This window comes from Equus quagga, chromosome 3 (assembly GCF_021613505.1).
Source record: "Equus quagga isolate Etosha38 chromosome 3, UCLA_HA_Equagga_1.0, whole genome shotgun sequence".
In the NCBI taxonomy this organism is placed as follows: Eukaryota; Metazoa; Chordata; class Mammalia; order Perissodactyla; family Equidae; genus Equus; species Equus quagga.
In genome coordinates, this window is record NC_060269.1 from 121800866 (window position 1) to 121826184 (window position 25319).

Sequence of the window (25319 nt, forward strand, 5' to 3'; positions counted from 1 at the left end):
TTGCCCTGTGGCCCAGTGGGAAAATCCATAGTCCCACAGTGGCTGCAGGGAGAGTCTCTGGTCGGCCCTAGTGAAGAGGCCCCACCCACCAAGCACAAAGGCTGGGCAACCTTGGGGCAGGAGTGACTCAGCTGGGTGAGCTACTCACTAGCTGCATTAAACACCCACAGCTCTGCTGAGCCCCAAGGGGGCAAGTGAGATCCAGTAGGACCATGCAGGTGGGTGGTGACAATCCGGAGCCCCAGCGTGATTGCTCCTTGGTCCAGTGGGAAAATCCACGGTCCCACAGTGGCTGCAAGGAGAGTCTCTAGTTGGCCCTAGTGGAGAGGCCCCACCCACCAAGCAGAAAGGCTTGGCCACCTTGGAGCAGAAGTGACACAGGTGGGTGAACTACCTACTGGCTGCATTAAACACCCACAACTCTGCTGCACCCTTGAGGGGGCAAGTGAGATCCAGTGGGACCAGACAGCGGCAGAGCTGTGAGTCTGGGTGAACCAGCTCCCAGCTGCCATGAAAGCCCATAACACCACTGCAATCCCTAAAAAGGGAGTGTGTCTAAGTGGGTCTGTGGGAGCAGGCAGCAGTAACCCAAATTCCCCATGCGACTGTTCCCACAGTTTACAGGAGACCCCATAGAGCCACTGTGATCCCAAGGAACAGCCCAGGCTCAGTCAGGCAGCTGACAGGGATCCTGGTCGGTGCAGATTACACAGCTGCTGCCCCCTCTCCCCGAGTGGCACAAGTGGAAGCAGTAACCAAACTCTATCTCTGTGTGGAGGCACAAATCCACGCCATCAAGCAGTATGAAAAAATATATTAGATCTCCAGAAGAGAAGGAAAATGACAAGTACCCAGGAAACAATCCCGAAGACAAGAAATCTATAACCTAAATGACAAAGAATTCAAAATAGCTATCATTAAAAAACTCAACGAATTAAAAGAGAATACAGATAGACAACTCAACAAATTCAGGAGCTATGTCACTAAAGAGCTTGATACTATAAAGAAGAACCAATCAGAAATGTTGGAGATGAAAAACACAATGGAGGAGAGTAAGAAAAATCTGGACTCCCTGAAGAGTAGGACTGATATACGGAGGACAGAATTAGCAGTCAGGAGGATAGGAATATAGAAATGCTTCAGATAGAGGAGAGAGAACTAAGACTAAAAAGAGATGAAGAAACTCTCCAAGAAATATCTGACTCAATTAGGAAATGAACATAAAGGTTACAGGTATCCCAGAGGGAGAAGAGAAGGAGAATGGAGCAGAAAGCTTGTTCAAAGAAATAATAGCTGAGAACTTTCCAAACCTGGAGAGAGAGCTGAAAATCCAAGTGACAGAAGCCAACAGATTTCCAAACTTTATCAATGGAAAAAGACCAACCCCAAGGCATATAGTAGTGAAGCTTACAAAAGTCAATGACAAAGAGAAAACATTAAGGGTAGCAAGGCGGAAGAAAATAACCTACAAAGGTATCCCTATCAGGCTGTCAGCAGATTTCTCAGCAGATGCCTTGCAGGCTAGGAGAGAGTGGAATGATATATTCAAAATTCTGAAAGACAAAAACTTTCAGCCAAGAATACTTTATCCAGTGAAAACATCCTTCAAATATGATGGAGAAATAAAAATCTTCCCAGATAAACAAAATTTAAGGGAGTTCATTGCCAAAAGACGCACCCCCTCCCCCGACAAGAAATGCTCAGGAAGGCTCTCATACTTGAAAGAAAAAAAAGGAAAGGGGTTACAAAACCCTGACCAAAGGAGATATGTAGACAGACAAAATCAGGAAATTGCAGCTCTCCATCAGAAGAGTTAGCAAATGCTTAAGTATAACATTAAATATAAAGGCAAGGGAAACACCAAGAATAAACATAATCTTGTCATTTTAACCACAAACTCACAACACAAGAAGAAAAAAAGATGTGACAATAACAACTTAGAAGGGGAAGAGGAAAGGGATGGAACCAGCTTAGTCTAAGGAAATAAGAGGCTATCAGAAAATGGACTATCTCATCTATCAGGTGTTTTATACAAACCACATGGTAACCACTAAGCAAATAATTAGAACAGAGACACAAATTACAAATCAGGTGAAAACTAAGAATACCAACATAGAAAACTCACTAACTGAAGTGCTAGTCTGAAATTCATGGGACAAGAAACAAAGGAAATGCAGGGGAACTGAAAAACAAGTGATAAAATGGCAGCATTAGGCCCCCACATTTCAATAATCACTCTAAATGTAAGTGGACTGAATTCTCCAATCAAAAGAGACAGAGTGGCAGGATGGATTAAAAGCAAGATCCAACAATATGCTGCCTCCAGGAAAGCCACCTCAGCCCCAAAGACAAACAGAGACTCAGTGAAGGGATAAAACATGATACTCCAAGCTAATAGTGAACATAAGAAAGCAGGTGTCACCATAATTATATCAGAAAAAAGAAGACTTCAAGGCAAAACAGATAAAGAGAGACAAAGAGGGAAAGTTTATAATGATAAAAGCAACATTCCACCAAGAAGACATAACACTTAGAAACATATATGCACTCAACAAAAGAGCACCAAAGCACGTATAGCAACTATTAACAAAACTAAAAGGAGACATCAACAACACTACAATAATAGTAGGGGACCTCAAAACCCCACTAACACCAACAGATAGATCATCCAGACAGAAAGTCAACAAGGAAATTGTAGAATTAAATGAAAAACTAGACCAGATGGACTTGATAGATATATATAGAACACTCCATCCAAAAACAGCAGGTTACACATTCTTCTCAAGTGTGCAGGGAACATTCTCAAAGATAGACCATATGTTGGGAAACAAAGCAAGCCTCAACAAATTTAAGAGGACTGAAATAATATCAAGCATCTTTTCTGACCATAATGCTAGAAATCAATTACAAGAATAAACCTGGGAAAGGGACAAAGATGTGGAGATTAAACAACATGCAACTGAAAGACCAATGGATCATTGAAGAAATCAAAGGAGAAATCAAATATTATCTGGAGAGAAATGAAACTGAAAACACACCATATCAACTCACTTGGGATGCAGCAAAAGTGGTCCTAAGAGGGAAATTCACTGCAAGGCTCACCTCAATAAACAAGAAAAATCTCAAATAAGCAATCTCAAATGACACTTAACAGAATTAGAAAAAGAAGAACAAAGCCCAAAGTCAGTAGTAGGATGCAAATAATAAAAATTAGAGCAGAAACAAATGAAATAGAAACAAAAGACAGTAGAAAGAATCAATGAAATCAAGAGCTGGTTCTTCAAGAAAATAAACAAAACTGACAAACCCGTAGCCAGGCTCACTAGGAAAAAGAGACAAGACGCAAACAACAAAAATCAGAAGTGAAAGAGGAGAAATCACAACGGATACCAAAGAAATACAAAAGATTATAAGAGAATACTATGAAAAACTACATGCCAACAGATTGGACAACCTAGAAGAAATAGACAAATTCCTAGACTCTTACAACATCCCAAAACTGAATCAGGAAGAAATAGAGAATCTGAATAGACCAATTGCAAGTAAAAAGATTGAAAAAGTAATCAAAAACCTCCCCCAAAATAAAAGTCCAGGACCAGACAGCTTCTCTGGAGAATTCTACCAAACATTCAAGAAGATTTAATACCTACCCCTTCTCAAACTATTCCAAAAAAATTAAGGAAGATGGAGCACTTCCTAACACATTCTACAAGGCCAACCTCACTCTATCCCAAAACCAGACAAGGACAAAACAAAGAAGGAAAACTACAGGCCAATATCACTGATGAACATAGACGCAAAAATCCTCAACAAAATATCATAAACTGAATATAGCAATACATTAAAAACATCATACACCATGATCAAGTGGGATTTATACAAGGGACACAGGGATGGTTAAATGCCCACAAGTCAATCAACGCGATACACCACACTAACAAAATGAGGAACAAAAACCACATGATCATCTCAATAGACGCAGAGAAAGCATTTGACAAGATCCAACATCCATTTATGATAAAAACGCTCAATAAAACGGGTATAGAAAGAAAGTACCTCAACATAATAAAGCCCATATATGACAAACCCACAGCCAATATCATACTCAATGGGGAAAAACTGAAAGCCATCCCTCTGAGAACAGGAACAAGACAAGGGTGCACACTCTCACCACTCTTATTCAACACAGTACCGGAGGTTTTGGCCAGAGCAATTAGGCAGGAAAAAGAAATAAAAGGAATCCAAATAGGCAATGAAGAAGTGAAACTCTCGCTGTTTGCAGACGACATGATCTTATTTATACAAAACCCTAAAAAATCCATCAGAAAGCTCCTAGAAGTAACCAACAATGACAGCAAGGTTGCAAGGTACAAAATCAACTTACATAAATCACTAGCATTTCTATACTCTAATAACGAACTAATAGAAAGAGAACTTGAGAACATAATCCCATTCACAATCACAACAAAAAGAATAAAATATCTTGGAATAAATTTAACCAAGGAAGTGAAAGACCTATACGATGAAAACTACAAGACTTTCCTGAAAGAAACTGATGACGACAAAAAGAGATGGAAAGACACTCCATGCACATGGATTGGAAGAATAAACATAGTTAAAATGTCCATTCTACCTAAAGCAATCTACAGGTTCAATGCAATCCCAATCAGAATGCCAATGACATTCTTCACAGAAATAGAACAAAGAATCCTAAAATTCATATGGGGCAAAAAAAGACCACGACTTGCTAAAGCGAAAAAGAACAAGGCTGGAGGCATCACAATCCCTGACTTCAAAATATACTACAAAGCTATCATAATCAAAACAGCATGGTACTGGTACAAAAAGAGGCACACAGACCAATGGAACAGAACTGAAAGCCCAGGAAAAAAAACATACATCTATGGACAGCTAATCTTTGACAAAGGAGCTGAGAACATACAATGGAGAAAACAAAGTCTCTTCAACAAATGGTGTTGGGAAAACTGGACAGCAAGATGTAAAAGAATGAAATTAGACCATTCTTTTACTCCATCCACAAAAATAAACTCAAAATGGATCAAAGACTTAAAGGTAAGATCTGAAACCATAAGATTTCTAGAAGAAAATGTAGGCAGTATACCCTTTGACATCAGACTTAAAAGGATCTTTTTGGACACCATGTCTTCTCAGACAAGGGAAACAACAGAAAGAATAAACAAATCGGACTTCATCAGACTAAAGAACTTCTACAAGGCAAGGGAAAACAGAATTGAAACAAAAACACAATCCTTCAACTGGGAAAAAATATTTGCAAATCATATATCCGAGAAACAGTTAATCTCCATAACATACAAAGAACACACACAACTCAACAACAAAAAATCAAACAACCCAATCAAAAAACGGGCAGAGGATATGAACAGACATTTCTCCAAAGAAGATACACAGATGGCCAACAGGCACATGAAAAGACGCTCATCATCACTGATCACCAGGGAAGTGCAAATCAAAACTATACTAAGATATCACCTTACACCAGTTAGAATGGCTAACAGAACCAAAACAAAAAATAACAAATGTTGGAGAGGTTGTGGAGAAAAATGAACCCTCATACACTCCAGGTGGGAATGCAAACTGGTGCAGCCACTATGGAAAACAGTATGGAGATTTCTCAAAAAATTAAAAATAGAAATACCCTATGACTCAGCCATCCCACTACTGGGTATCTATCCAAAGAACCTGAAATCAGCAATTCAAAGAGACCCATGCACCCCTATGTTCATTGCAGCATTATTCACAATAGCCAAGACATGGAAGCAACACAAGTGCCCACTGACCAATAACTGGATAAAGAAGATATGGTATACATATACAACGGAATGCTACTCGGCCATAAAAAAGGATATAATCGTCCCATTCACAACAATATGGATGGACCTTGAGGGTATTATGTTAAGTGAAATAAGCCAGATAGTGAAAGACAAACTCTGTATGACACCACTAATATGTGAAAGATAAACACACGGACAAAGAGATTAGTGGTTACCAGGGGAAAGGGGCTTGGGGGTGGGCACAAAGGATGAAGTGGTGCACCTATAACATGACTGACAAATAATAACATACAACTGAAATTTCACAAGGTTGTAAACTATCATAACCTCAATTAAAAAAAAAAGAAATGCTAGTAAATGGCACAAATACACGTATAAATACTTATTTGCACACCACCATCTTAATATACTGACACTGTTTCACTGGAGTAGAATCCTTATGATTTCAATAAGTAACTAGACATTCTAGCCATGAATATCTCTAGACATTTTGTTTTAAGCTCAAGCCCTGGCTGTATGCCACACATCTGCTGTCATTAGCAAAATTAAAACTAATTTTACTAAAATTTAAAACATCTGAATGCTCCTTAAAAACTTAAGGATTCCTCAGCAGTCTCTGCCTCTTAATGAACTGTTCCAGACTTTATCATGTGATTTGAATTATTCAAAAGTCAATCTCAAACCCTTATATATACAAATTATCTTTCAATCAAGCAATTACTTGCTGTCTATTTGATGGCTAACAAGGTCTAATTTGGCCTAAGTAAATTCTGAAAATTGAGCCCAAAATAAAACCATCAATAAACACCATATTTCTAATATAAAAAAATAAACTAACATTTTTATTTCAGTCAGCAGAGAAAAAGAAAACCTAGTCATGGATTTCTATTTCAAGCATTTTGTATAGTAGAACCAACATTAACTATTTTTGCCTGAGTCTACATTCACCTCAGAAGAGCACTATAACAGGTTTTACCCCTAATTATATTATTTCATCACTTGTTTCTTCTTCCATTTCTATGTTCTAATAAATATGCTAACTTCTAGAACTTAGGGACAAATCACACTCTCCATTTCTTCATCCTCCAATATCAAACTCTCAATCAATTATTTACCCCAGCAATTCTCCATCATCACAAGGAAAAGAGAATAAATTGGCTAAAACTGCACAGTAAGCCTAAAGGGAGGATGGGGCTTAGAGATAAGGATGAAAAATAGACTCATAAGCATAAATATAGGTTTCTCAAGGAATCTGTAAAATCTTCCCCCGTGAAAGACATCCAACTAAAGGAAAGATGATCTTGAAATGTTTATTATTCCTCACTCTCTTCTCCTGACACCATACACTCCTTGGTTTTTCTCCTACCTCTCTGAGCTGCTCCTCCTCAAGTATCCTTTGCAGGTTCCTCCTCTTCTACCTGTCCCTTACTCAGTGAGGATTTTGTATAAGAAAATCTCACCTCCTCATTCTAAACCCTCTTCCTATACTGTCTCAAATGCACTCATGACTTCAGTTACCACATTTGTATAGCTAGTAACTCCTAAATCTCTACCCCAGGATAGAACTCTATCATTCACTCATTTACAAATATTTATTAAACCCCACTATGTGCAAACCACTGCTCCAGGCACTGAGGTTCCTGCTGTCATGAGGCTTGAAAACAGGTGAGAGATGAAGACATAACTAAAACAAATACTGAAAATAGCAGTCAGTAAAAGGTGTTACTTACACAGAGAATTAAAATTAGGGTAATATTAAAGACTGACTAAGTGGCTACCTTAGATTGAGTGATTAAAGAATGACTGTGCAGAGTTGACATTTCAACTAAAATGTAAATGCCCAGAAGGGGTCAGTCATGTGTAGAAGGGCACCTTGGAAAGAGAAAGCAACTAAAGTAAAGGCCTTTATTACGAGAACAAGCTTGATATTTTCTAAGAACCAAAGGAAACTGATTTGGCTGAAACATAAAGAGCAAGTAAGAGAGTGGAAGCAGGGAGCCCAGGGAGAAGGCTACTGTAGTAATCCAGCCAAGAGATGACGACGTCTCACAGCAGAATAGTAGTAGGCCTAATCACCTACTAGTCATCTGTTAAGATGTCCCAGAGGCACCTACAATTCAGATGTCCAAAACCGAAACATCATCATCTCATTAAAATATGTTTTTGCTTTGGTATTCCTAATTTTAGAAGTCAATGAAATCACCTACCCAGTCACCTAATCCAGTAACCAGGCACTGTCCTTTCCTTGACCCTCTTCTTTATTTACCCAAATACAATCACCAAGTCCTAATCATTCAGCTACTAAATCTCTTGCATTTATCTACCTCCTAAAAAAATCACCGCCATTATCCTAGTCTAGACCCTCATCTGTATTACTGCTTTCAATTTCCCTCCTTTGCAGTCTGTTCTCCAGCCTGCACCTAGTTATCTTTCTAAAATCTTAAATCTAATCAAGTACTCCCTCTACTTAAAATATTCCAATAGACCCTCACTGCCCACAAAATAAAGTCCAAACTTCTGAACAGGACCTTGATCTGATTACCACTTACTCCTTCAGTTTCATCCCTTGTACTGTCAAAACTACCAACCAAAGGGCCTAGTGGCGCAGTGGTTAAGTTCGCACATTCTGCTTCAGCAGCCCGGGATTCACTGGTTCGAACCTGCGTGAGGACCTACACGCTGCTTGTCAAGCCATGCTGTGGCAGGCATCCCACATATAAAGCAGAGGAAGGTGGGCACAGATGTTAGCTCAGGGCTCATTTAAAAAAAAGAACAAAAAAAACTACCAACCCCACCACCATGTCCTCTACTCACTAGTCTAGTCATACTAAATTACTTATAATTTTACCTTCTTTCTCCACCATTCATCACACTAATACTACTTTTTTTTCAGGTCCACAACTAGATATTTCCTTATGGAAACCTTTCTCAACCACTCAAGACTCAGTTAGGTGCCCCTCCTATGTGCTCCCGCAGCACACAGTATTTCCTTTATCACAGTACTTACTACACAGTATTATATTTGTTTGCTTAATTTTCTGTTTTAGTAATAAAGAGAACATAAACTCAGAGTCTTTCTCACTTGCTGTCATATAAAAAGTACTCAACAGGGGCAGGCCCGGTGGCGCAGCGGTTAAGTTCACACGTTCCACTTCAGTGGCCCAGGGTTCGCCGGTTCAGATCCTGGGTGCAGACATGGCACCGCTTGGCAAGCCATGCTGTGGCAGGTGTACTCACATATAAAGTAGAGGAAGATGGGCACGGATGTTAGCTCAGGGCCAGTCTTCCTCAGCAAAAAGAGGAGGATTGGCAGCAGATGTTAGCTCAGGGCTAATCTTCCTCAAAAAAAAAAATTGCTCAACAAATACTTCTTGAATACATTAATGAATAAATAAATGAATAAGGGACTTCTTTTTAATGCTGCACAGCAGACTGGATATCCTGAACAAAATCTTTTCAAATGCATCGCTAAGCTAGCAAAAAATGATCTGAAGAGGGCAAAAATGAAGAAAAAGCAGGACATCTATAGAGTAAGTGGACACACCAAAGCCAGCTTTTTCCCTGATGATTTCTTTGAGCTTTTGAGCTTCAGAACCTTTAACCTACTGATGCTCTTTGAGCTTTAACTTCCACAGCTGCAAGGGGCATGGGAGACCAGAGAGTAAGAATAGATTCTGCTCAAGATGGAAAGTCTAATAGGACACACCCAGAAAAAAAGCTATTCACATGGTATAAGTGTGAACGAGAAAAAATACACACAGAAGGGAATAGCAAGGAAGCACGCCTGCCTTTATTTTGGTGTTAAGCAGCGCGGAAGGAAAACACTCCCCTGAAAATCCTAAGGATAAGCCAGCTATCACACAAGTTTGCAGTCTGAATTCATGCTACCAATGCGGTCTAAAAAATCTAAAGCAGAGAATTTAATTAAATGTGGTTCCAAGTTGTCCACAGCAGCCAACAGAGACAAAAGCAAACTCTCTATGCAGGAACGCATCTTCAATACAGAGAGACATCAAATAGTTCCAAGATATAAACTTGTATGGAAAATGAAAATGAACAACTCTCAGTTAAAAAAACAGATCTGGCAGAATGAATGAGAGCAAGAAACAGAGGAAAAAAATGATCTAGTGAGAACCAAAAGATTTCAGACAGCAGAATTTTCAGTCACAAAATATAAAATAGCTATGTTTAATATGGCTATAACAAAAGAGAAATTTGAAAATTTCTCTTTTCAAAGAGAATTTGGTTGGAGACTAACCAAGCAAGGTGAAAAATAATCTCTAGAAATGAAAAATATCATCATTGAAATTAAAAGGTCAACATATGTACCAACCAGCAGATTAGAGGAAACTAAAGAAGGAATTCGTGAACTAGGTAGACCTAAGAAAATAATCCAGAATTCAGGACAGAAAGATAAAGAAATACAAAATATGACAGAGAGGTTTAGAGACACAGAAAATAAAGCAACAAGATGTAATATATGTCTAATTGGAGTTCCAAAAGGAGATAAGAAAGAAATGAGAATAAGTAATACTTGAAGGGATAGTGACAGAAAATTGTAAAATTCCAGAGTTGTAGAAAAATACCAATCCTCAGATCCAGGAAGCCCAACAAATCTAAAGCATGATAAACACAAATACCTACCTAGTCACTTCATAGTAAAACTGCACTTTACTCCACAGAAAAAGACTCTCAAAAATAAAGTTAATCAAATTTAAAAAGCAGTTAAATAGAAAAGAATGACCACAAAAGCATGATATCTGATTTCTCAACAGCAACAATGGAAGCCAAAGACACTGGAATAACATCTTAAATGTGCCTTTGCCATAACAATTTCCAGACCTAAAGGAACTTCTATAGGGATACACATGAAACAGAAACACAGAGAAATAAGAAAAGGTGGTTAACAAAGATTCCCAGATAAATTTAAACAAATAGCAATGTACATTTTATAGAAAGGAAAGAGCAGAACAGACACAAAATACTAGCCAACAAATAGCATTTAAGTTGGGAGGGGTGACCAGAGTAAGCATTCTAAGTTCTTTACATTTTTCAGAAGGAAAGTAAACATTCCAATTAGCTTTAGACTTTAAGTACAGACAGAGAATACACAACTCCTAAACAAGTGTGTGTATGTGGAGGGAAAAGGGGGGTAGGGGGAATAATAAAATGAGAAAAAATTTTAAAAGGCAAAAAAGGAATTAAAAAAATAGCACAAGCAAGCTCATGATACAATGGGAGAAATACGTCCAAACATATCAGCAATTACAGCAAATGTAAACAGACTAAACTTCCAGTTGAAACACAAAGATAATCCAATTAGGAGGGAAAAAAGTTAAAGGATGGGAAAAATCATATCAGGCAAATACTAATGAAATCTGGTGGGAGATGCCACTAAAAAAAAGTCGTTACATAACAATAAATGGTGTAATTTATCAGTGTTATGTAACAATTCTAAATGCGTATGCATCTAGTAACACAGCCTCAAAAACATATAAAACAAAATTTTAGGGAGAGCTATAAGGAAAGACTGTCAAATCTACCATCACAGCTATCATGGTTTGAATGCCTACTTTAGAAAAGAAGTGAGGTTCAAAACTAATGAGCAAAATAGCTAACTGATAGTTAAAAAATGAATGACAGAATAAACACAAAGTAGAAAGGAGGATATAATTAAGGTAGGAGTAGTAATTAATGAAATAGGAAACACATATTAAAAGATTCAAGGCAAAGACAAATTATTACTTGGAAAAAAATAAAATGGACAAAGTTCTGGCAAGATTAATCAAGAAAATAAGACAAACACCATTAAGAATGAAACAAAAGGAAATAACTACGTATGCTACTAAGGCTATACCGAGTATCATGAACTTTATGCCAATAAATCAAAAATTTAGTTTAAATGGATAAATTCCTAGAAAAAATAGAACTTACGAAAACAGCACCAAAAAGAAAGAAAAATTAAAAGAAATTAAATTAGCAGTTTAATAGCTCCCCACAAAGAAAATACTAGTCCAGATAGTTTTACAGGTAAGTTCTATCAAACATTAAAGGAACAAATCTCATACAAACTATTCCAGTATACAGAAAAAATTATTTTAAAAGATCTATACATACCTGTTTCATCAAATGATGGTACTTTTTCCACTCTGACAGTTTGTGACCCCGGTCCTTCTTTCTGAACATTTGCAGAGTACCACTTTACTTGATTCAGTGTACAAATGCATGGATGGCTATAGGGAACCATATTTGAAAAGCTTCCAAATGTCACTAAATTCTGCCATTCTACAAGAAAAAAATTTTTTTTTAATTTCAACCTCACAATAAGAATTTTTCTACCCAATAAAACATACCTACTATAATTAGAAAGAGAATAAAGTTGCAGAATAAAAATAACAGTAAAACCTTCATTCTGTTAGATACTCGAATGCACAATGCCAAGCCATCCTCTCCATGGAGGTGTTTCACTGACCCCCTAAGTGTACAGAGACTACACTTCGTCAGGAAAAAATAAGGATAGTCTTCCTATTCTCTAATTTGTAAATTTATTTGTACGGACACTTTTTAAATACATAAAATCAAATAAAACATTCACATTATTCAGCCATTCTGAAAGGTCTCTGTCATATAATAGATACTTTTTATTTTGTATGCTGGTTCCATGCTAAAAAAATGTTGGCATAACATCTAATAGAGAACTCTGAGAGAGGGGAGGTCAGGAGGGCTTCCTACCCAAAATCACCACGTGTCCTCCTTCCAATGGCTAGAGATTTAGTCTTCTTTCATTTCACAATTAATAAGTGAATTACATTAATCAGCCTTTCGTACTATCATGGATTTTTTAAAATAAGATAATTAAATCAACATTTGGTGAGATTCCTCAGTATATGGGAATTCTAATTGAAGGAAGAATAGAAGACTAATTACGAAGCACTTCAGCTGCTGCATCTGGACTGACTGTAGGCTTTGGAGGGCTGAAACACAGAGGAAAAATATATTCCACACTTGCAACAGAGTGCTAGAAGAGTAAATCTGTCTGACTCTACTCTCATGTGACCCTCTTTCTGTTTTATTTTTTACTATAAGTACTTAGAACTCAAAAACCCTGTCTAGATACAATTTATGTATTTTCTAAAGTTTTAGGTAAAATAATGAAATTACATCATCAGAGAAAGCCAAGTTTTTCCAAGAGTGGAGGGTTAAGCATTTACGAGTTGAAACTTTTCTAGCTGCTTATAATAATCTTCCAAAGCTGTTAATTCATGTATGTGTATGTGCAGGTATATGCTTTCTGAAATCAAAAAAATAAACCTTTTTTTAATGGCTCAGAGAATTCATCAGGATAAAAACATAAGTTATTGTGAATGTTGAAGATAATTTGAAAAGTATGAGGGACATAAAGCAGCATAAGTAATCACTCAAGTTTCAGGCTTGTTCTCTTGAAAAACTTCCTGAAGTCTACTTATTCTTTCATTTATTTGGCAAATAATTGTTGAAGGCCTAGCATGTGTTTTTCAGTCATTTGTCTCTATTTCTTAAAAGCTGAGTAAAGCAAATATAACAATGCATCTTCTTGCACATTAAAACATGTAGCCTACTAGTAAAAATTCATTAGAAAAGCAAAAGCTAAAGCAAATTCTCATAAGACACCCACTCTCCAGGAAAGCCTGTTCTTCACCACGGCCGCTGGTGTTCTGACTTGTTGGCCCTATTCAAAATATCTTTTGTGATTATTACCTAACAAAGCAATATGCCACCAACACTTTTTTTTTTCCCTCCCACTGATAAAATGCTTTTACAGAGATTATGCTAAGGTGTTTAAAGAGGGATTACTCCACAGTCTAAAAATCCTTTCTCAGAAGATGACAGTATTTCCCTGACTTGATCCTGGAGTTTTTTCAAGGTCCTTCTTAGTTTTTAAAACATTTTATTACAGAAAATTTCAAACATATGCAAAGGTAGAAAAAACAGTCCAATAAATGTCCATGTACTCACTGCCCACCATCAACAGTTATCAACTTATGGTCAGTCTTGTCTCATCTCTACTTGCACCAGTATCTCCTTATCTCCATAGTAATTTGATGCAAATCTCAGACATGAAATAATTTCATTCATAAATATTTCCATATGTAGTCTGAGATAAGAACTTGTGAAAATACAGAGACACCACCATTACAAGTAAAAAAAGAAAGAATTCCTTATCCTTATTATTATCAAATATCCTCAATTTTCAATTTCCAATTGTTACAAGCATCAGAATTTTTTTGTGTGAACAGATCCTAATGAGGTCCACATATTGTGACTGAAATGTCTTTTGAGTCTCTTTTAAGCTACAGGCTGTCTTTTTTTTAGGGCAATTTTTATATTGAAGAAACCAAGTTGTTTGTCCTGAATTTTGTAGTTTTTCAGTCTGAATTTTCTTGACTTAATTTCCATGGTGTTGTTTAACCTGTTCTTCTATAAGTTCTATAAATCAATGGATATAAAGGCTGTATCCAAATTCAGGTTCTTTGTATTAGGACAACACTACTTGTTAAGTGACGATGAGCTCTTTCATCAGGAGCCACATAATATTTGTTTGTGATAGTGTCGCTTTTGTTCAACGCCTGAACCATTTATTCATTAGGTGGTTACAAAATGGTGATATTTTATCACTTCTTTATTTATTAGTCAGGGTACTTCTACAAAGAGAAAATTCCCCTCATTAATGTGGTTATTCAGCAGTATAGTTCATACAGGAAAGTCAGGCTAAATGGTTCATTCTTTCCCTTTGTTTACCACTTCCTCAAAATAATGAGTTCACTACCTACCATCCTGCAATAGTGACACATTAATTTGTATGTGTATATGTATCATTATGATTTCATAGATTTAAACATTATTTGATGTATTTCAATCCATTTTAGTCATTACCTTGATTAATGCTCAAATTGTCCCATTTCTCACCAGTATGGGTCTCTCCAAATTGACTCTTGTGTCCTTGTGACACTATTCTAGTTACCTTTGATAGCTTCCTAGCTAGCTGTTTCAAAAAGTCCTTACTGTTTCAGGCATTAGCAACTTTAAAAGTACACATCTGGCATTAACACAAGATTGAAAATTGCACAGAATTTGCAGAATACACTACCACCTTTAACATTTTATATTCTAAAAATATATAGGACCACATTTGACTCAACAAAAAAACATAATATCTAACACATAGCAGTAAAAACACAACCATTTGTTAAATAAATTACTGAATTAATTAATTAATTCTAGGAGGCAGAAAGACAGTAAAAAAGTATTACCACTCTTAATAGCCTTTCTTCAAGGTAACTTCTAAAATAAGCTACACAGGGAAGATTAGTTTGGCGCTCGAAGTTCTATGGACCTGGACAAGGACGATCTCACTGCTGCATATGTATGGGCTGTTTCTTCATCTAGACCACAGAGCTACTACTATCTTATCAGTCTAGGAACAACAATCACTCTTATCTGCTGTTATTTTACTGCTACTGCTTCTGCAGCTCCTAACGACCACTGCTACTGATCACTACTTGTCCTCTCTCTCCAATCTGGTCTGTCATCTACCATTTACTCCGGCTTTCAGAGGAAATTTGGCGGTCTTTTCAGACTCCAACAACAAACCACACAAGAAACTCTTTTCCTCCCATGCAAACAGACAATTCTGTCTACTGTGTATGTTGCTTCTGTACTAAAAACAAATGATTTCTTGCAGTTTGGAATATTTGCTTTCTGGCTAATTTCAGGACCAGAGTCAAAGCTGTAGCCTAAGTCTTCCAGAGGTCAGTCTCTTTACTTAAGAAACTATTTCAGGAGTTTTTCCCAAAATTTCTAAAGCACCGATATATTAAAAAATAAATCTAAACTAAAATTTAAATTATATTATTAAATATATTAATAATAATTAATATTAATATATTATATATTAAAAACTAAATCTAAAACTAAAAACTAATTACATTTATTTTTAAAGAAGTTAGTAAGTGTGAAATTAAAATACACAATAAGAAGGAGGGTAGCACCGCACAAGCTTGCTGGGCCCATAAAACACACAACATAAAATGGAAAAACTATTCTTCATGGTACTATTTATCACAGCAAAAAGAGAAAACCACTTAAATGTTCCTTAATAGAAGAATGATTAAGCTATGAAAGGTTCCTAGATTTTCTTTCTTTTTTTTTAAAGATTTTATTCTTTTCCTTTTTCTCCCCAAAGCCCCCTGGGACATAGTTGCATATTCTTCATTGTGGGTTCTTCTAGTTACGGCATGTGGGACGCTGCCTCAGCATGGCTTGATGAGCAGTGCCATGTCTGCGCCCAGGATTCGAACCAATGAAACACTGGGCCGCCTGCAGCGGAGCGCACAAGCTTAACCACTCGGCCACGGGGCCAGTCCCTTTACTTTTTTTTTTTTTTTTTTTGAGGAAGATTAGCCTTGAGCTAACTGCTGCCAGTCTTCCTCTTTTTGCTGAGGAAGCCTGGCCCTGAGCTAACATCCGAGCCCATTTTCCTCTACTTTATATGTGGGACGCCTATGACAGCATGGTGTGCCAAGCAGTGCCATGTCCGCACCTGGGATCCAAACCAGCGAACCCCATGCTGCCGAGAAGCAGAACGTGCGAACTTAACCTCTGGGCCACCAGGCCGGCCCCCCTATATTTTCTTTACATATTCATTAAAGACTCTTAATAACATGGAAAAACACTCATGTTATAATGCTGCATTAAAAAAGGCAGGAGATAAAATAAAACAGTATGATTTCAACCATTAAAAATGTGACTGGTTGGGGGCCAGCCCTCTGGCCTAGTGGTTAAGATCACACGCTGTGCTTCGGTGGCCCACGGTTTCGCGGTTCAGATCCTGGGCGCAGACATGGCACCGCTCATCAGGTCACGCTACCAGGCGGTGTCCTACAGAGCACAACCATAAGGACCTACAATTAGAATATAGAACTATGTACTGGGGGGCTTTGGAGAGAAGAAGAAGAAAGAAAGAAAATAAATAAAAAATTTGTTCACAACAGGTAGTTAAAAAAATGTGACTGGTGAAATATCTGGATTACACATACACTCAATACTTTCCCATATATTCAAAAAAATGTCTAAAATTTAAAAAAATGAAAAACATATCCACCGCTAAATGACTTTTAATATCATTACTGCTAATATTAATACACTATCTCTAGTTTACTTTTATGCTTTCAGCTAGCCAAAAATGCAGGAAAATCCCTTTTATGTCTAATCATCTAGCAAGCAAAAGTGTGACCTAGACCAGGTAGCTCAACCTAGAGGACTACTGCTGATGTGAATTTTCTCCAGAATAGAGTAAGCAACAGGGAATCCATTTTCGTGAGTATGAATATGAGATGCTGGCAACTTTCCGCACTGCCTCTTGGCATACATCTCTACTACCTTGCTTAATTCTTGTTAATAACTGCTGAGAAAAAGTAAAAACAATAACAGTATCTAATACATTAAGGATTTACCAAGTGCCCTTGTCCTAAATGCTTTACCTATAGTATCACATTTTATAATTTATATCCCAAAACATATTTCAAAGCCATCTACTTCTCTCCTTTTCCATTCCTAACTACCATGCCCAACCACAATCTTGTTCGCCTATATAACTTTAATAGCCCCCCAATCATCTCCTTATTCACTCTCTCCCCTTTCTGATCCATCCTCCACACAGTGGTCAGAGTGATATTTTAAAAACATTGCCTTTCTTTTTTTAACCTATGGCCTAAAAGGCTCTGATATCTCTCCAACCTCATTTCACACCACTCCACCTTACCCAAGCCACAGCAGGTTTCTTCCTGCTCCTGAATACTAGTCTGGTTACTGGAGTTCCTATTTGTTCTGCCTGGATTGCTCTTTGCCCCAGATCTTCACCTGGCCTGCTCATTTTCATTCTTTATGCCTTGGCTCAGTCACCACCTCGTCAGAAAAGCTGGAGTCCCAGGCCAGAATATCTAATGAAATGGTCCCTGCTGGCTACTTTCTAGCCCATCACCTGCTTATTTCTTTTATAGCACTTAGATATGTTTTCTCATTCTTAGCATCTGCCCAGTACGGGTGGAAACTGTGCCTGTCTCGTTCAGCACTACACCACCAGCAACTACAAGGCCTGGCAGCTCCTTGCTGAATGATCCTCACTCGCAACAACCCCATGAGGCACATACTATGGTTAGCTTGATTTTACAGTTGAAAATTCTATCATTAACTTGAACTACCCCTGCCAAAATGGTCTTTTATAACTATCAATGTTCCTATTAGTCATTTAAGGTGGTAGAGGGGAGGGAGCTGGACACAAAAGTTAAATTCCCACTCTACTTTTCTTATAATAATAAACACTAGCAGATTAGAGATAGGAATAAAATACAAAGCTTTAATTTCTATATTCTTATTTTAAAACTACACTTTTATTAATCTTAGATTTAAGGAAAAGCATGTATCTGTTAATTTGGTATGCAGTACTTAAAGGAGCATCCTCATCTCAAATTTTTGTCAAATGAGACAAGGCATAAGTACATGAAAAAATAACTGCTCTATGCAAAGCCAAAGGTACTTTAAAAACAAAAAGGAATATATTTACTATAGAAACTAAGTAACATTTTTATTATTTAAAAGTGTATGTTTGGGGCCGGCCCAGTGGCACAGCAGTTAAGGTCGCACGTTCTGCTTCTCGGGAGCCCGGGATTCACCAGTTCGGATCCTGGGCGTGGACACGGCACCGCTTGGCAAAAGCCATGCTGTGGTAGGGGTCCCACATATAAAGCAGAGGAAGATGGCCACGGATGTTAGCTCAGGGCCAGCCTTCCTCAGCAAAAACAGGTGGATTGGTAGTAATTAGCTCAAGGCTAATCTTCCTCAAAAAAAAAAAAAAAAAAAGAAAGTATACGTTTATTGTAGGTCATCTGAAAAACACAAAGTTAAAATTTTTCTGGGGCCAGCCCCGTGGCCAAGTGGTTAAGTTCACGTGTTCCGTTGCGGCAGCCCAGGGTTTTGCTGGTTCGGATCCTGGGTGCAGACAGGGCACAGCTCATCAAGCCATGCTGAGGCGGCATCCCACATGCCACAACTAGAAGGACCCACAACTAAAAATATACAATTATGTTCCAGGGGGCTTTGGGGAGAAAAAGGAAAAATAAAATCTTAAAAAAAAAAATTTTCTAAAGAAACTCACTGTTAATATCACAGTATATATAATGAACTTACCGTATTTTTTCTAGTTTTATCTAATTGTTCAGCAAGAGCATTGTCCCATGTCACTAAATATTCTTCTAAATTATGATATTTTTAGAATTTGTTGCATATATCATCAGCCCATAATAAATGTATCATATTTCAGTTTCCAACTCTTCATAACTAGTAATGTTACCAACTTATTACCATGAATAATGAACTTGTGCACACATTTTAACACATATCTAATTATTTCTTTAAAGTAAATCCCTTTGAGTAGAATTGTCGGGTTAGAAGGCATAAGCCTTTAAAGTTCTTTTTGTACAAAGAATAACTGACCTCTAAAACAATTGCCCTAATCAGTGGTAAGAGAAGTTCCTGCTTTCCTGGACTCGAAATATGAGGTATCATTATGAGAAACTTAGCCAATATGAGACAGGCAAGTAGTAAAACCTTTAAACTTCTATTTCTACGCTTATTAGTTAGTATGGAACATTTTTGCATTTTTATTGGCCACTTGAACTCCTTTATGAACTCCTTATTCATCTCCTTTGTCTATTCTTCTACTGGAATGTGCAGTGGTTTGTAAAACTTCTCTATAAATTAGGGATACTAGCTCTACACAGCAGTCACTGTTTATTGAGCATTTGAATTGTGGCTGGTCTGAATTAAGATGTGTTCAAAATGTAAAATACACACTAGACTTCAAAGATTTAGTAGAAAAAGATAACGTAAAATGTCTCCATAATTTTTATATTGCTTTTATACTGAAACATTTTGAATATACCAGATAAATTACTAAAATTAGTTTCATCTGTTGTTATTTTTTTACTATGGCTATCAGACAACTCAAAATAACATGCGTGGCTCACATGGTATTTCTTTTGAACAGTGCTGCTCTAGACTACTGTTTTCCTTTTCACCTCCAAATGTTTTCAGTGCTGGTTTGCCATAACAGGCATTTTTTATTTCTAAGTATGCAACTAAAGCAATTGTATCTCTCTCTCCTTATTCTTTGTAAGTTTTTCCCAGCCACACAGGAATTTTCAAAGCATAAACTAAACTTTACTTCTTGATAAGAAAAACATCTGTTTTTAGAATTTCTTCCCAAAATATTTTCGAGTATTCTTTTCTTCTTACATGCAACCAACTTAAATAGTCCTCTTTTTTTAAATGATTTTTAAAGTTTCCCATAATTATGATTGGTCTTTTTAAAACTGTTTCAGTATTACGGAAACTAAATTTTCACAAACAAGGTTACTTTTAAAACCTACTAAGTGTTTTTAAGTGTGAAAACATATTTTAATTTTTTGGTACTAAACATTCCGAAGAACTTTGCAAAGTCATTCTGACTGGTGAAATAGGTAATTATTATCTGTGGTTCACAGATGGTTGAGACAAAGAGCATATAATTTTCGACATGATGACAGCTACAGAGAATAGAGATTACAAATTAGACTATTACAAATCCTTTTACCAACAACCAACACTTAAAGGGCAGTTTAAATTCAACAGCCACTACATCTAATTTAAGTGTAAAATGCTGAAATTGCTTGGTCAATAGAAGCAATTATGCCAGAAAATTTACTTGGGGATCTTGTAGTACAGTGTAACTAGATAATTCATTTTGTTCATAAGAAAACCAACTATATTGCCAATATAAGCAAACTCAACAATTATACTTTTCTATCACCATCAAAAAGCCCCAAGAACAGTGCTGATAAAATTAACCCTTCTGAAATTTTAAGACCCAGTATTTACATTTACTGCAAATAAAAGATATGAATATACTCTAATTTATTTGCACAGCATGGGCGTTACTATAGCTTATATTACTAACAAACTTGAATGACCGGACTACAACTTGCAACTTCCGCGAAGTCACAAACGTGCTACAAGTTTTTTCAAACATAAATTTTGGGGAAACGTTTCTACAAATACTCTTTGCATCCCCAAGAATCTGGGGGATTAGATTAGGGGCAGATTTGGTTCTGTCTTCTCCCTCATTGTTCCTATCAGTTCTCCGGTGTCAAGCTACAGCGTGCCAAGGTATGACAAAAACAGAGGTAAGCCTGATTAAAAACTTACGAGTACAACGTTATTTTGGAAACTCTCAGACAACGTAAATTTCAGTCAGAAAAGAATGTTGAAGGAGAGAGATAAAAATTCTCATCCACCACCTTTTTCTAGGTTACAGCCTCCAGTAGACACTTTTTCACCAAAAAGACTCTTCAACAGAACTGATCAGTTCTTTTGTTTTTCCGTCCCAAACCGGGCTCATTCAATGACTGTGAGTTGGTCAGACCTTCACACTCATGAATGACTCATATGCTGAGTAGCATCCCTCGTCTCCTTTTAGGAAATTTAAGAAAACAAGTTGGGGGTACGAAAAAATAAGCAAGGCAAGAAAATCTACTCAGCCCAAAGTGCTCACTGAAGGTGAGTCGGTGAGCTCAAAAGACCCAGGAACTTTGGGGAGTCCGCATTTCTCACTGCCTAGGGGGTTTACCGAGGGACACTGCGGTGCGCACGTAATTTTTTATTTGGGACAATGTGGTCAGCTTCAAGGATGCGACCCGAGCGGAGAGCTGCCCATAAGTTCCCGCGGGGGCGAAACCAGGGTTAGGGAGGCCTGCCGGGAGGCCCCGCGCGCTGGGCAGGCTGAACTGCAAAGGCGAGACCCGAAAGAAAGGTTCTGGGGCTGCGGAAAAGCAAGCCGGCGTCCCGTCTGGGACGCGGCGCCGAGCGCCGAACCCGACCCCGTCCTCCAGGCCGGCTTCCGCAGAGTCAGCGACCGGGGCGGGACACTCACCCTGGCGCTCGCTGGAGCCGCGGGCCGCCGCCCTGCAGTGCAGACGGAGCCGGCACAGGGAGGACCAGCTACATCTGTGGGCCGCAGCGGCGGCGGCCAAGCCCGGTAACATTCTGGCGGGGCAAAGGCCCCCACTGGGACACCGCCTCCTGCCTCCGCGCCGCCACCAGCACCAACTGACTCCATAGACCACACATCAGCTAAGACGGACGCCGGCGCCGCCGTGGGCGGCCTCAGCCACCCGGAAATGGCCACGTCATTTAGCGTCGCCGGCCATCTAGGCAGCGGAAGTGACGTGTGTGCGGAGCGAGAATCGCGAGGCCTTGCCTGCGCCGACCCGTCTGGGCCGCGTTAGGAGGGCGTGGCTGCAGAGGAAGTTTGGGCTCCGCCCCGTCTTTTTTCGCACCTGTGCTTGGATATCGCTGCTTAAGTTGTTTGCGTTTTAGCAGCTGGAGAAGCCTTGAGAGAAGTGACAGCCTTTGGGACCTCTGCTTGATTTTTATCTTCGGGGCTGCAAACCTGCGCCACGGTGTTGGAAATGAGAGGAAAGGTGGGAAGAAAGGACTGCAGCCTTCTGAGCCTCTCTCCAGAGCCTTCCTAGATAAGCCCAAGCGGTGGCTAAGTGTTCTCAGTACCCTCTGATCCTTTACCACGGTACATCGTCCCTTGTAACACCGTTTTGTAGCCAGTACATGAAGGCAAGTACCCACTTCGGAATCAGTTACTTGCCCTACTAATCTCTGAACCTCAGATTCTCGAATGTAATATAATAAAATAAGACTTGTATATATTCAAGGTTTGTCTGGGTAAACGGAGATGTGCAGATACCGGTACAGGCGTTAGTCTGGTCCTAGAGAGAAAGAGACCGGAACAGTATTCACCACGGCGTTAACTGTATTTATCTGTGATATCGTCGCTCAGGTCTGACTTCAACTTGAGAGGTCTGCCTTGACCACCCTAGCCATAGTAGGCCTGCTTATTGTCTACCCCGTTGTCCTATATACTTTTCTTCAAAACACTTGTCACTGTTTGAAATTATCTATGTATTTATTTTTTTATTTTCTGTTTCTCAGAATAGAAAATAAGCGTCATGCTGCTGGAATTTTGTGTTTTGTACATTGGTGCTTCCAAGGGACTAAAACAATACCTGGCACAAATAAATTAATTGAATGGAATGCATGATAGTTTGTTTTAAAATTAATCTGAGTCGCTTTATGTTACTACAAAATAACTATTTCAAGGGGAAATAAATTAGCATGTTACTAATTTTGAGAGAATCAATAGTCTTTTATGCTGATTGAGATAAATATAACCAGATTAGTGAGGTCATAGTGATTAAATTATCACAAGAATGGTAAGCAAATTTAATTCCTATGAAAAACATAGTTTAAAACATTAAGTGGTGAAACATTAAAAAATGCTGTTCCGTAAATATTCATAACCTCAAGATTACTCAAAAATCTGAATATTACTGGAAAGTTCTTATCCCTTCCCTGTAAATAGATTTTACAGATTGTAAAGAGATTGCAAACAGAAATTCAACTTTATAATATAAAATACATAAAGTCTTAACCCTAATTTTATGGTAGCTATATGTAAATATCCATTAACCTTTGCTATAATGCTAACCTAAAAGCTTCGTATTCTTAAACTAGCCCCTGGTTTCAGATATCGTATTACTCAAAATTGATCAAAGCTTCTTAGAGTTTATTTTTATTATGTATAATAGGATTTTAATTTTCTTTTTGTTTATATGTATTTTCTAATCATTCTTAGAGGACTATTCATTCCTTTTGTGATAAGAAACATTTTTTTAAATACTTTTTTGCAGGGTTATTAAAATAATTTTAATAACACAGCTGGGTGATGTATAGAATGTAATGCTGGTGCATAGTACATTTTGACTATATGTTTTTTCCTACCCTCCTTTCCCCTGATATAGCTGGGGTATAACTTGACTTAGACACTGTGTTAATTTTGATAAACCTCCAGAAGCCTTGACTGGCCCAATGAGTTTGAAGAACAGTGGCTCACGCTGTGTTATCTTGTTTAACTCGCACAATGCTGCATCACATAATAAGGTCTCTGTGGACTTGGATTAAAGTACTTCTGCAGTCTTGGTGTTTACACCTCTATTGTCATGATATACTTGTCCTATTGGATAGTCCTCAAAATTTTCCCAAGTGCTGAAAATTAAGGCAATGTCAGTTTTAGAGTTCCTTAGGGGAATTTCCTTTGACCCTAAATTCTTTGAGAAATTCCATCCTTACAAAGAGACTTGACTTTAATGTGCCACTTGTGACACATTCAGCAACTGCCTATGTGTACTAAACAGGTAAGATTCCAGCACCATGGAGCTTATTTTCTATTGGAGGAGACAGAAAATTTAAAAATAAACACATAGATAATTTCAAATAGTTATATTATTAATAGTAATATTGATCCTTTACTAATTGCCATACTCTCTGTGCGTTATCTCATTCATAACACCTGAGCAAGTTATAGGTGAGGAAACTAAGTCACAAACATCTTGCTCTTAACCACCACACGTTACTTTATAAGTCAGTGGGTTTGCCCTTTGGAAGACAATATGAGGTCTTTCAAAAGACTTAATGACAACGTGGTCTTTCATAGTTTTCTGAAATGTCAGTCAAGAGAGAGCATTTCTCCAGGTTTTTTTACACCATTTTATGTGTGATCAACATGATATTAAATTGTCTGAGTTTCACGAAGATTTGTCATATAAATAGATGCCTAAATATAGGTAACTATTAAGTCAGACAGATGGAAATAGAAGTAGAAAAGGGGTGAGGTGTCATTTGATTATTACTGTACACCACAACTCCTGCAAGATTTTCTGTCAATTCTGAAGAAGTTCCAACATCTTTCAGAAATTTGCTTCTCTAATTGAGCTGACTGTCCCTTAATTTCATCTTCTCTATAGCTTTGGGAAAATAATGATTTTCATCATAGGACAAACTTGGCTGTTTATCTGGGAAACTGACTTTGATAATCCATTACAAGATAAAATGAGTGGTTTACAAGATAAAGAGAGTGGTTGTATCATGAGGCTTACCAAAAACACAAATTTAATTTTGAACACAGATATATTTGTTGGCGTAATGTTTTTTGCCTGAAACTGAGGGAGAAGCGAGATTGCCCACCTGAGCACTTCAAAAAGAAAATGGCTTACATGTGGATAAAAGGGAGACTATCTGGCCACACCCAAGGGTGTCATTCCCTGCTGTCTAACCACAGTTAGGAGCAACGTGGGTCTGCACAAACACATTTTGTGTGTAGGCAAACTTCTCTTACATAAGCAAAGGAAGCAAAACTCAGAGTTGATAGGGTTTCTGACCAGGTTGCTAATCCTGATCTCCATTATTCAGAGAAGTCGTGGGATTTTCCCAAGATCACTCAGCAGGGATGGGCTAGAACATAAAAGCAGACTCAAGTCCTCTGACCCCAAATCTGTGTATGTGCTTGAGTGAGCATGGGGCTGG

The 25319-nt window shown here is 37.9% G+C and overlaps 1 protein-coding gene across 1 annotated transcript in view; it reads right to left on the minus strand.

Moving 5' to 3' along the window:
- Positions 1-22060, minus strand: part of LOC124237240 (zinc transporter 9) — a 94730-nt gene extending 72670 nt beyond the window's left edge. The window contains exons 1-2 of the mRNA XM_046656702.1: positions 21817-22060; positions 11931-12098 (exon numbers count right to left, since the gene is read on the minus strand). Of these exons, the coding sequence (XP_046512658.1) occupies positions 11931-12098; positions 21817-21928 (280 nt within the window). The 5' untranslated portion in view covers positions 21929-22060. The remainder of the gene's footprint in view (positions 1-11930; positions 12099-21816) is intronic.
- Positions 22061-25319: the final 3259 nt, after the last annotated feature.